The 16,719-nt window shown below is 50.8% G+C and overlaps 1 protein-coding gene across 10 annotated transcripts in view; it reads right to left on the reverse strand.

Moving 5' to 3' along the window:
* Pcnx2 (pecanex 2) overlaps positions 1-16,719 on the reverse strand; it is a 200,038-nt gene that overhangs the window by 18,035 nt on the left and 165,284 nt on the right. For all 10 annotated transcript variants that reach the window (XM_045150737.1, XM_004659700.2, XM_045150741.1 and 7 more), the window contains 3 exons: positions 13,273-13,526; positions 7,308-7,541; positions 6,194-6,315 (listed from right to left, as the gene is read on the reverse strand). In XM_045150737.1, coding sequence (XP_045006672.1) covers positions 6,194-6,315; positions 7,308-7,541; positions 13,273-13,526 — 610 coding nt within the window. The remainder of the gene's footprint in view (positions 1-6,193; positions 6,316-7,307; positions 7,542-13,272; positions 13,527-16,719) is intronic.

The following is a 16,719-nucleotide window of genomic DNA, read 5'->3' on the forward strand; positions in this document are numbered from 1 at the left end:
CGCAGAGCTGGATTCTGACAGCATCTTAACCGCAGGTCCTCTTCAGGCTTGTGCCTCAGGAAACCCAGCCCTGCCAATCCCCACCCCACCTTCACGACCATGCAGTGGAAGAAGGACAGTTGAAACAAAAGCTGTGTCCCATGTCCTGGGGCCGAGGCCTCGGCTTGTGTTATGCAGACTCCCTGTGGCTCTCCTCCAGACAGCGGTTGCTGATGCCTTCTGAGCCCCCATTTGGCTCAGAACTCGGTGTGATGGTTGATCTCTACTGGCCCTCGAGGGACCGAGAGACCCGTGGGTCAGCAAAGGACACTGGAGCATGTGGTGAGGACCGGTCCAGAGACAAGGTGATCGGGAGGACTGTGACATAACCGATAGTTCACTCTACTAACAGATTCAGGGTTTAGTACTTTGGGGATGTGGATGTGGAACTTTGGATGGCAGAGCCTGCTTGGACAAAGGAGGGCACTGGGGATGTGCCCTTAAGGATGACATCTGGCCTGGGCTGGTCCAGCTCCTGCTTTGCTCTACTTCCTGTCTGGCATGAGATGATCAGTTCCACCAGCCCTCACCACCATGAAAACTCTGAAACCATGAGCCAGAATAAGTCCTTCCTCCTTTTATATTGTTCTTCAAGGTATATGGTCACCATGACAAAACAAAAACAAACAAATAAACAACCAGGGGCTGGAGAGATCATTTAAGGGTTAAGGCGTTTGCCTGCCGTGCCAAAGGGCCCAGGTTCAATTCCCCAGACCCCACGTCAGCCAGGTGCACAAGGTGGCACATGTGTCTGGATTTCATTTGCAGTGGCTGAAGGTCCTGGTGCACCCATTCTCTCTCTCTCTCTCTATCATCTATCCATCTATCTTCCTATCTCTATCTGCCTCTCTCTCTCTCTCAAATAAGTAAAATAAATAAATAAAATTTAAAAAAAAAACCAAGTAACAGAATCTCTGGCCAGTTTGCCCCAATAGCCACCTGCATCACTTTCTATGGTGGTTCTCAACCACTGGTAATCTGGGTCCCCAGAGGACATATGCAGAAACATTTTTGGTGCCACAACATCTTGGTGATATGGGGGACGCATCTGGGGTGAGGCTACAATGCACAGAACAGCCACACAAGGAACTGTTACTGCTTCAAATGTGCACAGTGCCCAAGTCTGCCAGAGCAAAGGAGCAGCGCTGGAGATGAGGTCAACTAGTGCTGGACAATGGACCACTGTCTGGGCCACTGGCTGGGATCAAGCCCTTCTGGAACTAAGGTTTTGGGGAAAGAACTGACACCAGGTAAGTTTCTGTCAGACTTGCCAGGGCTCCCTGAACAACCACAAAGACTGGCTTATTGATCCTGACGAATTCCAAACAGGTCCACACCTCCACACCCTCTGACTCTACAGATGGTCACTTGACTCCCTTTGAAGCTTGCAGCCACAGCCACACCACCCAAGGGACAAACCTAAGCAATTAGGAGTGAGTTTCAGATGGATATCCTGAAGTTACTGATCAGCCACAGGGATACTCAGAGCTTGGGCCACCAACCTCTGTCACCAGTCCAGGACCAGACAGAAGTCCTATCCCAGGACTGCAGATAGCTTTCCTCAAGTGTCCTTCCTTCTCCCCAGGAGCCCATCAGCTGTATATTAGTTTTATCATCACATCTCTTCCATGGCTCCAGGTCACGTTTCTACCACAATTCCATAAACAAAAACAATGGTCCAGATGACCGGCACAACCTCTGTTCACTGTGCAGCTGTCTGCAGATTACATCCCGTGAGCTCATCTCATCCTCACAGATGCTGCACAGGATATTCATAATTACTGATTCAAGTCCAAGGAAATACAAGTGCAGGGATGGAGGAAATGGATTGGATGGGTGGGAACAAACACTCAACCTGTGACACCACATCAAAGCAGCCCAGGGGCAAGCCACGGCCACCTGCAGGCTGAGGTACTCGCCAAACACACACAGTTGCTACTAAAGCACATGAGTCCAGTGCTTGTGGAGCAAGCATGGGGACCTGAGTTTGATCCCCAGGAACTACATACAAGGCTGGGCATGGCAGAGCACACCTGTGAGCTAGGGCTTATTGGTTAATAAAGCCACACTGGTGAGCTCCAGGTTGGGTGGGAGACCCTATCTCAAAAATCAAGATGGAAGGCAACTGAAACAAACAGCTGACATCAGCCTCTGGCCTCCACAAATGCACACATGTTCACAAGCCCAAACATGTAAGAACATACATGTACACATGCATGTACCACACACACATGCCAAAAAGAGAAAAACAGTCTTGTAGTGAGCCTTCTTCCTGAAGTCTGATTCTTTTTTTAAAGACTTTTATTTGAGAAAGAGAAAGAAAGAAGCAGAGAGAGAATGGGCCTGCCAGGGCCTCTAGCCACTGTACAGTAACTCCAGATACATGCGCATCTGGCTTATGTGGGTCCTGGGGAATCCAACTGGAGTCCTCTGGCTTTGCAGGCAAGCGCCTTAACTGCTAAGCCATCTCTCCAGCCCTGAAACCTGATTCCTAAGGCCGCAGAATGCCAGCATGGTGAAAGTGTGAGGGGCAGCTGGCGACCTCATCCTGCCTCACCACGGGTTACCCCAGGTTACCCCACTGTGCTTGGTGTGCGTGCCACTCCTGCACCAACAGTGCCTCACAGGCGTGCCCCTGCGCTCTTTGCACTGGAACTCGTTCCTTGGGCTCTGAATTCAAGATGAGGCTTGGTTGGGCGCTGTCTTGCTCCTAGCTGGTAAAGGACACTCAGGAAGTCTCTAGTAGTTCCACAGTACGTGTGTCCTTCAGAGTAATGCCTCGCTGAGAAGCGGCATATGGGCCAGCAGAGCGGATGGAGGGGAGCCAAAGTCTCCATCCCCAGCCTCGGTCTGCACCCTCACACTCGCTTCTTACCCTAGTTGTCATCTGGTTCTTTCTTCCTGCTCTCACTTTCTTCCCTCCCTCCCTTCCAACACTCTTCCTTCCCTCCCTTCCTGCCTCCCTCCCTCCCTCCCTCTCTTCCTTCCTTTCTTCCTTCTGCCAGTGCTGAGAACCAAGCCCAGGAACGCATACATGCTAGGCAAACACTCTACCAGAGAACTATGCACTCCGCCTCATCCTGTGTTCATTTGGATGTCTTCTCACGCTCCAGGGTCTTCATTTTAGCCTGATACCCTGACTGTCTCCCCTAAGTCGGGAGCTGGCATCCTCTTTACTTCACCTATTTCCCCTCTAGATTCTAGCTTCTGCGTTTCCAAGCCCACTCTGGCAAGTGGATCTGATTCTATTGCGAGGTGATGCGCTGTGACAGCTGCTCCACGGTCTGGGAGAGGAGAGGAGACGTGACAGGTTGGGCCTCTGAGGAGCACTCTTTTCTGTAGTCCATTGTGGGTGTGAGGAGGGAGCCGTGGCAGATGCTGTGACCTCCAGCCACCACGGTGACCTCCCGTTGTGCAGAGGCAGGTCACAGCTTGGAAGCACACATTTAAGCCTGGCTCATTTTGCTATCACCTTTCAAGTTCAGGCTGGCCTTAAAATTGCCCATCCCCTCGGAGGCCTTGTCCACACAAGAGCCAGCACGTTTTCTTCTGCAAACAAGCCTGGGGTCCTCTAACACGCAGCTTCTCCTCCCGGGCTCTCACGTCTATTCACGGAGCACTGGCAGGGATGGGAAATGCATGCTGTATCTGTTTCCTTATAAGTTGCTGGATCAAAGTATCTGATAGAAGCGCCTTAAGGGAGGAAGGGTTTCTTTTGGCTCACAGTTTGAGGGTACAGCCCACCGCCGTGGTGGTGAAGGCAAAGTGTCCGGGGCGCGAAACAGCTGGTCACATTTTTCCACCGTCAGGAAGCACAGAGATGAATGCTTGTGCACAGCTCACTTTCTCCTACTTATTCAGTTTGGCATTAGCCCATGGGATGGTGCCACCCATATATGGGGGTGGGTCTTCCCTCCTCAATAACTTAATTCAGATAATCCTTCACAGACATGTCCAGAGGTGTTTCCATGGTGATTCAAGATCTGTCAAGTTGACAGTCAATATCACTATCACATATGAAGCGAGAGGAGAGGTATTTCCTCCTCACTGCCACCTCGTTGCTCAAGCTGCCTCAGCCTCTGCCATCTATGAACCCGACTTCATACTTGGGTGTCCCATCAAATTTTCAGGGCCTGCTTCAGTGAGAGCTCTTCAGAGGAGAAACCCCAATGCTCAAGCTTAAAAAAATGTAGTATTGGCCTGTTACACCCCTATGGATCCATTCTATCCTATGACATGTCAAGATTTTATTTTACTTTAAAACATTTTCTTTTCTGAATGTTTTATTTATTTATTTGCAAGCAAAGAGAAAGATATAGAGAAAAGAGACAGACAGAAAGAATGAGAATTGGCATATCAGGGCCTCTAGCCAGTGCAACCTAACTCCAGATGTATGCACCATTTTGTGCATCTGGCTTACATGGATACTAGAGAATTGAGCCTGGATCCTAAGATGCAGGCAAGCATCTTAACCACTAAGCCATCTCTCCAGCTCCTAAGACATTTTCTGTGACCAAACTATTTGTACCCTAGAGTTTAGGGCAGCATTTAAGATAATCCTCTATTCATTCTCCCCATTTTTGATACATAGAGTTGTTCCCCCTTGGGGACTGTCCATCACAGGTCACAAGTCTTGAGGGCTGGGAATTTGTCATTTCTCAATGGAGAAAATCATGGCACAGCTTGAGATGTGCCAGTTCAAAACGTAGCTGGTGTCACCAATTTACCTGCTGCTGGTTCTTGTCTTTTCCTTGTGGTGGTTCCTGGCCAGCGACCCACGAGAGAACTGGGAAGAGCTGCTGGCCACAACCCTTCACCTGCATGCACCCTCTATGTGTGCACAGCATAACTGAGCACACTTCTCCACACCCCTGTCAGTGAGCTGGTGGAAACACAGTTTGTTCCAAGTCTCCTTCGACTGGTTTATCTGACACCCAGAGCTGAGGGGCATCAAATTCAAAGCAGACACAAGGCTGCATTTCAAAATCTGTCGTTAACCTCATAATAAAAGTTCGCCCAAGTCAAATGTCAATTGGGCTCCTTTTGGAGAACACCATTTCAATAATGCCACACAGAAATACTAAAGAAAGTCTTGAAAAGGGGTAGAGGGACAGGAGTGCAGACCAGAGACCTTCTCATTTCTGAACACCCCAGTTCAGTTCTGTGTGGCTGTCAACCTTGGCTGCATAGGGAGGTAACATGGGAGCTCAGGAATACTGTGGTGGTGCCCAGCTCCTGGAGCTCTTAGTGGGACTAGCTGATCTGAGGGAGCACCTGGATGGCAGGATGTATTGAAGCTCCACAAGAAATTCTGATGTGCACCCAGGGGTCAGAATCACCAATGGAGGTGATTCCAATGACCCTGCACAGCTCAGAGCCAGAACAGCTGCTCCCTGGCTAAATACCAAGAGACCGACATGAGAGTCCCTGACTTGGGAATCTGTAAAATGAGTGCCTTATCTGGAACAGGGACAGCAGGGTCCTGAGAAGCTGTTCATCTGGGTGATCAAGTGACATGGGGCCAGGAGAGAGCTGAATTTAGTTTTAGTTTTTAAAGAAAAGAGACTTGAGAAGCCAGGTATGGTGGTACAAGTCTGCAATTCCAGAACCTGGGAGGTAGAGGCAGGAGGATCAGGAGGTCAGTCCTGGATGCAGAGTAAATGGAAAAAAAAAAAAAAAAAAAAAAGAAAGAAAAGAAAATCCTTAAGGACCCTTACAACCCAGAAGGCCCTGTACTTGGAATTCTTGAGTCTCAACTCAAATCCATCACAGTCCACAGTGGGGCTGGAGAGATGGCTTAGCGGCTAAGGTGCTTGCCTGTGAAGCCTAAGGATCCGTTTTCAACTCCCCAGATCCCACATAAACCAGTTGTAAGAGTGGACACATGTGCCAGGTTGAGCATGGGCATGAGGTGGCACACAAGTCTGGTGCTTGACTGCAGTGGCTGGAGGCGCCAATTCTCTTGCTCATGAAAAATATCTACAGTGACCCAAAACACCCTCTTGCTGCGCAAGCTGATTTCCTGCGTAAGGAAGCATTTGTAAGTAGGTCAGCTTGGAAGTAAAGAAAAAGATGGTTGGGATCCACAAATCCCTCCAAGCGAAAACTTCGGGCACCTGCACCAGCCTGAGCAGCCCAGGTGTCCCCCAGGTACCTGATAGCCATATTGTGTGCTGCGGTTCCCAGAGCTCTCCTTCCCAGAATGCACAGGGCAAAGGACAGTGTCACCAAGGGCGAGTCCTCATCACTGTCCACACTGTCCAGGGCCTTTGAGGGCTGAAAGAGTAAGGGCGAGAGCTCAGCCTTTGCCCAGATTCCCACACTGCTCTGGACCACAGCCTCCTGAGTGTGGCGAGAGCAAGCTTCCAGAGGTCCACTGAGTCCTCAGGGTGGGGAGCCCTCTGCTGCCTGAGGCAGGACATGGAAAAAAAAAGATAAAAACAGAAAAGATATTTTCTAAGATAAAAGGAGCAAAGGTGAAGTCAGATGAAGGAATTCCCTTGGATTTCACATATGGCACCTCAGGTCATGAAGACGCTCATACCTCCCGGTCAAAGGACGCCTGTGCCGGGTCTCCCAGCGGGAAGAGGCGCACACAGGAGCCTAGGCCAGCAAGGCTCTTCTCCCTCAGAGGAGGACCCTCGGAACTTTCTATAAACCCATAGCCAACAACTCGGCTTTCTAGGTCATCGAAAGTCAAGGTCAGGTCTGGGAGTGAAGGCCAATACTCCCGGCTACTCAAGAGGCTGCGGCAGGCAGATGCAGGGCTGAGAGCTGCCTGGGTTAGAGGGTGGCCTGACCAGCCTGGGAAGCCTAGAAGCATTGCCCGTCTCACTCTCCCTACTGCTGGGGCAATAGGCATGAGCCACCAGATTATATTTGCATAATTTTGTGATAATTGTGGCTTGGTTTGGTTTTGGTTTTGGTGGTGCTAGGATCAAATCCACATTAGAGAGGCTCTTTGCTACTGAGCTACACTCCAGCCCTCAGGATGTGTTTTTAATCCAGGATCCAATGTCCTGCTGGTACTCCAGAGGTCTAAAACTGAATTGACTGGGAGCAGAGCTTAAAGGGACATACACCTTTAAGGATCTGTCATGGGAGACCAAGTGTATCAACCCTCCCAATTAATTTTGCTTAGCTAGGAAAGCAAACGTCTATCCAAATACTAATTTCCCCCCTCACCTATTAGCATTTGCCCCAGTGGCTAGTCACCCTTGTCTGTTACTCATGCCGTCGGTAGCCCAGCCCCCGGGCCCTCCTCCTACCTCCTGTCTTTTCCCTGCACAGAACTGAATCCACTCCAGGTAAGCATTGCAGTAACTCGCCCGGGTGACCCCCTGCAGACACGGGACATAGTCATCATCGATGTTAATGTTGAACATTGCAAGGTCACGCTCGATGTAATGCCACTTAGCAAAAGGCTGCAGAGACTTCATCAGGGACTCGTTCTTGACCCAGGACAGGAGTTTGGGGGAAGCGAGCAGGTAGTATATTATGCTCTGCAGAAAGAAGGCGAGATTGTGAGCTCTTGTCTCCATTCTGAGGCCAGGAAGATTTTTTTTTTTTCAGTTTATTAGGTCTCAGAAAGAAAATCAACCCCAGATAACTATGAGATATGCTATCCTTAAGGAGTATCATGTGTATTTCTGCTGGGTTGAACACAGAGAAACAATTCGTGTGAGACACTGTGAAGTATCTTTTCTTAAGGATTACTGTAGGAAAAAGAAAGAAAGAAAATGGGAAAGTTTAATACCGACACAATGTTGCCATGGGTGTAAGTAATGGCAAGACGCACTTTTGGTTTCTGGTTGATCCTAGAGAAAAGTCCAGGGCTGTGAGCTCCCTAGCCCCTCCAGTGTTTAACAAGCTAAGGCAACAGCGCGTCATGGCCTGACTGCGAAATGTCCACCACAGCGTCATGTGCTTGGTGGTTTTAGGAGACTGAAGAACCTGGGGCTGGTCTTTCTGGCAGAAACGGGTTATTAGGAGCTGAGCTGGTGCCGCCCAAGCTCTCTGCTTCCTAATCGTAGTTCAATAAGCTCCTGCCACCAGGGATGGAGGCACTCAGCTTTCAGGTCTGCTCTGCCCAAAGGACTGATCGCCCCTGACCCATGAGCCAAAACAGGCCCTTCCTCCCTTAAGCTGCTCCTGCCAGGCATCCTGTTACAACTACAAGAAAAGTAATAACCACCCAGTTCTTAGAAAGAGTGTTGAGGTAAGATTGTTGCAGCGCCCATACACACATGACTATTACTTTTCTGTTATGACAAAATGCCTGACAAAAGCACCCAAAGGAAGGAGGGCTGACTGGGGTTCGCAGTTGGAGGCGCAGTCCATCAGGGCAGGGCAGGCGTGGAGGCAGGAGTGTGAGGCAGCTGGTCACGTTGTGCCCACAGTCGGGAAATAGAAAGAGGTGAGTGGCAGTGCTCAGCTCAGTTTCTCCCGGTTAGTCACTCTGGCATTCCAGACATGGAAGCTTCCTCACAGACATGCCCAGAGGCTCGTTTTCTAGGTGATTCTACATTGACAGTGTCAAGCATCACAGCACATAGTCTTGATGCTCAGACAGTGAACACCTCTGACATATTCAGAAATGACTCATTTTTGCCTCCATCAGACATGGCACCTATGACTCTCACTTGGGGAAAATGCTAAACCTTGGTTCTGAGTATTCTGAATCATAGCTATGCTGAAAGCCACTTTGTGGTTTTTGATGAATCCATCCTTCCAAAAGGCTAATACTGGACCTGAAAAAGTCCAACAGCCATGGAGAGAACTGAAACTTGAGCCACAGTTCAGAGCCTATTGCTGAAGGTCAAATCCAACGTTCACCAAAATTCACTTTACAGAAAAATGAAAGTGGTGCCCAGGGCTGGTGGAGCTGAGTGGACTTCAAGCATGGGGCTGTGCGTGTCACCAGGGAATCACCGGGGGCAAGGGCACAGTGGTGGAATGTGTGTTCCGAATAGGTGCCAGCACTCAGCGGATGCCCTCTCTGCTGACAAAACCCATTTTTCTAAGTGAGGGGAGACAACAGAAGTTGCTGGCCACAGAGTGGGTGGGGCAAAGGCGTTGGGCATTGATGCTGCCAGGGTGGGAGGGCAGAGATCTTTTTCTGGAAGAAATCACCCTGCTCTCCTGTCTGTCCACATTCTGGATGGGAAATGGACTCAGGCACTGAGATGAGGGTTCCTGCAGTGTGAGACTGAGACAGTGAATGGACAGCCACACCAGTGACCTCAGGTCACAGACATCCAATGGAGACTTCCCTGCTGTCAGGATGGAGCTGGCTGGACTCCAGGCAGGCTCAGCTGTGCTTTGTGCCTCATGGCCTTCCTACCTCCTCTCTTTTTATCTTCCTCCCTTCTTCCTTCTCTCCTGCTCCCTTCTTCCGTTCTCTTCTTCCTTCTTCAAATTCATGACAATTCCTCTGCTTTTGCCTCCCAGGAGCTGCAGTTAAAGGCATGAGCTACCATGCCTCACTTCTTTGCTCTTCTTTTTGTTTGTTTTCTTCTCAGGGTCTCTGCGTACAGCCCACACTGGCCTAAAACTCGCCATCCTCCTGAATGCTGAGGTTACAGGTGTGTACCAATGTGCTCAGCAATCTTCTTTCTTTTGGACACTCTGTACTGGGCCCTAAGGTCTGCCTGCCCCCCAGATGAGGAGCACGAAGCCGGCAGTCCCGAGGCCTCAGCAGTATCTGTGTCCTCCGCCCTGTGACTGCAGAACCCGGACACAGCTGGCCGGAAGGGGCCCCTTTGCTATGAAGTAAAAGAGAGAGGTGAGGGCTGGAGTAAGGGGCGGAGGCTGCTGAATGAATGAAGAGTCCTGCGGACGAACCCACTGCTTGTGGTTGCTCTGAGGCTCAAAGAGCGTGAGGCATAAAACAAACTTGCACGTGTCCTGAACCTGGTACATAAGCAAGAAACAGTCATGATGTTCTTGTCACCAACAAGTCTGCTTTACTGTGAAGGTTGGCATTGCCAACTTGACAGGATTTAGCATCACCAGGAAGAACGCCGATGGGCTGGGTGTGTCTGTGAAGGTGATCCCAGAGAAGACTGGGGGTGACCTGCCCCTCAAAGCGAGCGGCACCTACCAGCAGTTGGCCCAGGTATAAAGAGGAACCGGTAGCCTGTGCCCATCTTTGCTGTTTCCTCAGTGACTGTGTCTGTTGCTGCCGCCGCCATTTCTCCTCTTCTGGAATCTCATTTCTCCTGCTCCTCTTTCTTCCCCTCCTCCCTCTTCTTTCCCTCCTCCTCCTCCTCCTTCTATCTCCCCACTCTTTCTTTTGGGGACAAGATATCATACATCCCAGGCTGGCCTCAAACTCTCACTATGTATAGAGGATGACCTTGAACTCACGACACTCGTGCCTCCACTTCCTGGACGCTAGGGTCATAGGCATGTGCCGCTACACACACCCAGTTTAATGTGGCGCTGGGGACCGAACCCAGGCCTCCGTGCATGCTAGACAAGCACTCTACCACCTGGGCCACATTTCCAGCTCCACACTTTATTTCCTTTGCCCTTTCCTCTCTTCCTGTAACCTGGAACCAAAATCTTGGAAGAGGAAAAGAGAAGCGCACTCAAAAGGTGGGAGAGGGAGCTGTCAGCACCCTGAGTTCCTGAGGAGCTGGTGGTGCAGAGCCCAGCCTCCGTGCGTGCGAGAGAAGTAAAGTCACGACGTGGGCACAGCACTGTTGCTTTACGACCTTTGCCAAATGTGACACCAACAGATGTGCTGAGTGTCTGTGGAGATGACGTTGCACAAAATCTTCCCGGCAGGCTGTCTGTAAGTGCCAGGAACCAACATGCAACCAGAAGTCTAACGGGTCACCACGCCACAAGCTGCTTCCCAAACCTTCCCTCGTCTGCTCCGTGACGTTGAGAACGCTTGTAGTCTCGTGGAAAATCTGGATGTAGAGTTTTGCATCTTTCTGGCTGGCATGCTCTCCAGGGCATGTAAGCTGAATCGTTGCAAAAGCTCTGGCAGATGCCAAGCCGAAGAGGAGAACAGTGCACACCTGGGCAGTACGAGAGCTGGCGACCCTCTCACTTCCGGTCTCTCCTCTGCCTCGGAATTCCCAAACTTCCAAACGCCCAGGCTTGCCGCTGGTGGACTTTCGTTCCTGCTGTGTTTTGTTTGTTTCGTGTGTGCACGTGTGTTCACATATGTTGCAGGGGTCGTGGGGGTGTGGGCACGTGCATGGAGAGACCAGAGGGACCACCGGATCCTGTCCTCAGGATCACCGTCAGCACCTCCGCCTTTGAGACAAGGTCTCTGATGAGCCTGCAGTTCACCACTTTGTGTCCAAGGATCCTCCTGTCTCCGTCTCCCCAGCCCTGGGATGACAGGTGCACATCACTACACTCAGCACTGACGTGGGGTCAAACCCAGGCCCTCACGCTTGCGAAGAAATCACTCTACCTACTCCATGCTCTTTTCTGATCCTTTCACTTGGTATTTCCTCTTTTCTGTGAGACAAGCTTTCCTGGCCTCTGATGTCAGGGTTCCGTGATCTCCTTGGCTTTCCAAACAGCTCCAAAGGGCCGAGGCCTTGGTGGGCCTCCCACCATCCACACGGCCTTCCTGGCATGGGGCCAAGTATAAAGGCTTCCCCTGTCCTCACTCGTCCCTACCTCTCTGTGGAACCCACACAGCACCCTTGACTGGGACCCACTCTGTTCTCCAGGAGGTCCAGGCCCAGCTGCACTTCTGAGCCGTGGAAAGATTGATCAGTCTATTTGCCCCAGGAGGAAAGGCGATTGCTTGGAGCAAGTATTGACTGGGGTGTTCACTTTTATTTTTCAGATTTGTTTTGTACATATATGTGCATATGTGTATTATGTTGTGTGTGGATGCACATGTGTGTGGGTGCACATGCACATATATATACATGTGAAAGCCACAGGTCAACAATGGTGTCTTCCTCTATCACTCTTCACTGTATTTTTTAATTAATCAGCTGATTAACTTATTTATTATTGAGGCAAGCCCAACAGACTGACCTTTTAATGTGGGGTGGGGGGGAGAATGGGCTCACCAGGACCTCCAGCCACTGCAAACTCCAGTCACATGTGCTGCCATGTGCATCTGGCTACTTGGGATCTGGGGAATTGAACCTGGGTTCTTAGGCTTCATAGGCAAGTGCCTTAAGCCACTAAGCAATCGCTCCAGGCCCACCATATGTTTGTTTGTTTCTTTTTTCTGCTTTTTTTTTTTTTTTTTTTTTTTTGAGGTAGGGTCTCACTCTAGCCCAGGCTGACCTGGAATTCACTATGTAGTCTCAGGGTGGCCTCGAACACACAGTGATCCTCCTACCTCTGCCTCCTGAGTGCTGGGATTAAAGGTGTGCACCACTATTCCGGCCTTTTGAATTTCTTTTTCTTCCTTCCTTCCTTCCTTCCTGCTGTGTGTTTTTGAGACAGGTCTCTCACTGAGCCCACAGCTCACTGATTCAGTTAGCCTAGCTAGCCAGCAAGCCCTGGGGATCCTCCTACCTCTGCCCCTCCTCGATGGGGTTGCAGGTATACTCCATCACACCCAGTGCCATAGTGGGCTCTGAGGATCTAAACGTGGATCCTTATGCTTGAGTAGAAGGTACCTTGCATGCCAACCCATCTCCCCAGCCCTATTTTTGAGATTTTTAGCATAGTTTAAGAACTGATTCACTTTTAGCTATGGTGGCACAAACCTATAAAAACCAGCACTCAGGCCAGGCATGGTGATGCACGCCTTTAATCCCAGCACTCGGGAGGCAGAGGTAGGAGGATCGCCATGAGTTCAAGGCTACCCTGAGACTCCATAGTGAGTTCCAGGTCAGCCTGGACTACAGTGAAACCCTACCTTTAAAAAAAAATCTCTCAGGAGGTTGGGGGTAAGAAGGTTGCCATGAATTAGAGGCTACATAGCAAGACTGTCTCACAGAAGGCTTGCTAACACTTCCAGGCTGCTTACGCTTACCACTCCCATCGAGAAGCACGTCCCAGCGTGCGGGGAGCGATGGGCAGACTGCTGTGTCTATGCCCAGCGTACGACCATGGGCAGAGCTCAGGTGGACACCACGCCCTGCTGGGATTTTCATGAAGACAGTGGTCCTCAGCCTCAGAGCCTCCAATCGAGAAGCCCGGAAGCAATCCCAGCATCTCGCTTCGTGCTGAGCTCTCCAGGAGAAGCGGGCGCCCACCTGGCCTGGCTCCCCGGACGGCGCCGGGGAGCGAGCCTACCTTGACGTAGTAGCGGACGAGGATCCTGCGCAGGTCGAACACCTGCAGCATGGTGGCCGCGTTGTTGTCGAGGATGCTGTAGCCCTCCAAGATGTACTGCGTGCGGGCGACCTCCCAGGTGAGCCAGCGCAGGTGGAAGGCGGCGTTGCAGGACAGCAGGTGGGGCAGGTGGCCAGGCTTGCAGCAGCAGCAGCCTCTGTCATCCTCATCGCCTTCCATGATGGCCTCCACCTCCCTCTGCTGGCAGTAGGTTCCTGGCCAAGGACAACACCAAGGGCATGAGGAGACTGGTACAGCTCTCTGCCATGAGCTGCCCTCTCCCAGAGGAGACGGTGAGGCGCGTTCAGAAACAGGCAAAGCGGCAGCATGAAGGAGACCGAAATTTCGCTCAGAAGACTGACAGAACTGGCGGAGGAACGGGCCTCGCAGAGGTCAGCGTCGTCCAGGTGCCAGTCCTTCAGCCCTGCTTCTGCCATCCACCACACTGAGCTGAGAGCCCGGGGTCCTCTCTCCCTCCCTTCCTGCTTTCTTTTCTCCCTTTTGTTTCCTAAAGTTAGGGTCTCCCTCTAGCCCAGACTGACCTGGAATTCACTATGTAGTTCTTTCATTGGTGTGTGTACATGTGGTATGCGTGCAAATACATAAGCATGTTCATGTGTGTGGTCACATGTGTGTGAGTGTGTGTGGGGAGAGATAAGCACTGAGTATCTCCCTCTATTACTTTCTACCTTTTTTTTTTTTTTTCCAGACAGGGTCTCTCACTGGACCTAGAGCTTACCAATTCAGCTGCACTAGCTAGCTAGTGAGCCCCAGGAACTCTGTCTCTGCCTCCCCAGAGCTGGGATTACAGGCATGCACCACCACACCCAGCATTTTATGTGATCCTTCCACTCCCTTCCTAGAGAATTAACATTCTGAGAAGACTGCCCCTTTCCAAAATTTCTGGTCCCAGACTCCTGGCATCAGGAATAATCTGGCCAAACCAGCCAGCCAACCATGGGGCTCAGAAAACAAAATCCGTAAACCTGGTCTTCCTCAGGTAGCCACTCCCCATAAAAAACAAAGACCCTTTCCGAGGTGGGCTTTCACACCTCCTTTTGTCTCCTTGGTCAAGAGCTCCACCTTGCTTCCTTCTCTTAAGTTCTGGGCTTAGCCCCTCCACCAACTCCTCTTCTTCCTCCTACAATTTTAAACTACAACAAAATCTCTCTGAACCTTATCCTCTGGTCCATAGATTTTATTCGTCAAATTCATAGGACAAGGATCTGGGACACCCAAAATTATTCTTGTCTTGGCATACAAGGAATCCCCAAATTCCTGTATCACAAGGAACACAAGGCCTTGCAGAGGATAGACCCATGAAAGATGGCTTGAGCTTGCCAGAGACATTGCAGCTGTGAATGGTACAGATGCTCTGGTGACCTGCTTGCTCTTGGGAACAAGGGTGGAGCTCAGCGGATCACACTGTGAAAGATTATGAAAACGCAAGCACAGTCATCTTGCTATTCAAGAGTAAGTCAAGGCCCTTGTTTTCAGAGAGGTTCACAAGTTCAGGCAGCACCTTCCCGGGGAGGAGATGCTGAAGGTCAAGCCAAGGGTACAGTGAGAACCTTCTGCACCACTGTTGGGGGCAGATGCAGACTGGGAGGGGTGGTTGTGGTCTGTTGGCATCTCAGACGTGAATGTACCCACGATAAGGCCAGTGAGGCAGAAGAGGCATTCAATACTAGGACAAACTTGAATGGGATAGTTCTGATAGATGAGAAGGCCTATTCAAAGGCTTAGAAACCTAGTACCTGAGTACTGGAGTGTCCAGCAGATCCAGAGGTCTCCCACACACACTCTCCCCTTTGAGAATACAATGGGGGAGGTGGCTCCACTGGATGAGGCTGGTCCTCACTTGATCATCAGACCTCTTCCTTCTCCTTGTGACTTCAATGGAGCGACCATGCCCCCGCCCCCCATGTTGTGTTCAGGTCTGGAGTTTTCAATGGAGGACCAAGACAGATAGTTCCCTGGATCTAAGACTTTATTGTAATGGGGGAGAAGGAGAAGGGAATCATGGAGGGAGAGAAAGAGAGAAATAGAGAGAGTGTATATGTACCAGAAAGAGAGGGAGGAGGAAGAGAAGGAGAGAGGGTCAGAGAGTGGAAGAGAGGGGAATTGCAAGCCCTGGAGCAGGAGAGCTGAGCTAGAGAGAGGACGGGAAGAGAGGAAGTGCCTGTGAAGGAGGGTCTTGGGTATTGCGCAGAGATGTGAGCTGGGGGAGGAGGGGGCCCTCCCTCTTCTTTAAGGTACCAAGAGGCAGTCCCCGAATCCACATTAGCATAGGCGGTAGGGGGGTGAGCGGAGCAAGGGGTTCGCAGAGAGCTCTGGGGCCTTTAACACTGTCTGTCACACCTCCCAGTGTCCGGCTGGGTGGACTTACTCACTCACGTCCAATTCCAAAATGGAATGGAGTCCACCGAAAAAGACATCCACAGTGAGAAAGCAAATGAGAAAAATGCAGGTGAGACAAGAGGTAGATAAAGATGACAGAAGACAAAAGTGACATTAAGATCTCACCTCTCACCACTTCACTTCCTACCGTTTCCTGGGTATTTACTAATGTGGGGGGAAGGGCAACAGTTTTGCTCTGGGCTTTCCAGCAGCCAATGTAGGAAGCAAACTTGAATGGCTTCTTTGTGTTCTTAAGACAGGCAAAAAGATTTTCTTCCAATGGTCATAGCTATTTCTGGCAAAGACACAGGGGAGATGCTGTCTCCCCGGGTTCTCATAAGGAGAGCGTGGCATGATAGGGTGGAACTCTACTTAACAGTTGCCTTGCGTGAGAAGGATGAACACAGAGTTTCTTGTCTGTTGCAGTAGCTCACAGTGTGGGCTGATGGCCAAAGTGCCACAAAGCCAGGGACATTCCTTGGAGGTGGCCAGGAAAACTCGGATGGAGCATTGGGAGCTGCAAAGTTCTGAGGTGCCATCCGTGGGCTGACTCAACTCATGAGGAAGGCACAGAGACACACAATTCCCACTGTGGCCTCACCTCCAGATTCCTGGGCTGAAGGGATTGATCATGAGGGAGGAAGGACCCTTTACTGATGGGACTGTGGGGGGTGCCAGAGTAGGCAGTTAGATTACTTAGGCAGGATCAGGGTGGCCCTTAAAGGGAGGGACCCTAATTAGGACGTCACACCCTTGCCACACCTATCTCAGCTTGCCCTACCTGTGCCAGTTTTGGGATTTGGTTTTAGCCCATCTCATCCAGTTAGATCTCTCTCGAGTGCGCAACCTGCCTAGGGTTGGATTTCTCCTCCAAGCCTAGGCTGATTAGCTGGGACACCTGGTATAGGTGTGCCCAGGTGGGATAGCAAAAATCCTATATCCCCCTGGATTCATGGAGAGAGTGGGCAATTTTCCCCTCTCCCTCCAGAGCTGGCAGCAACATCTTTT

This window comes from Jaculus jaculus, chromosome 5, assembly GCF_020740685.1.
Source record: "Jaculus jaculus isolate mJacJac1 chromosome 5, mJacJac1.mat.Y.cur, whole genome shotgun sequence".
Lineage (NCBI taxonomy): Eukaryota > Metazoa > Chordata > Mammalia > Rodentia > Dipodidae > Jaculus > Jaculus jaculus.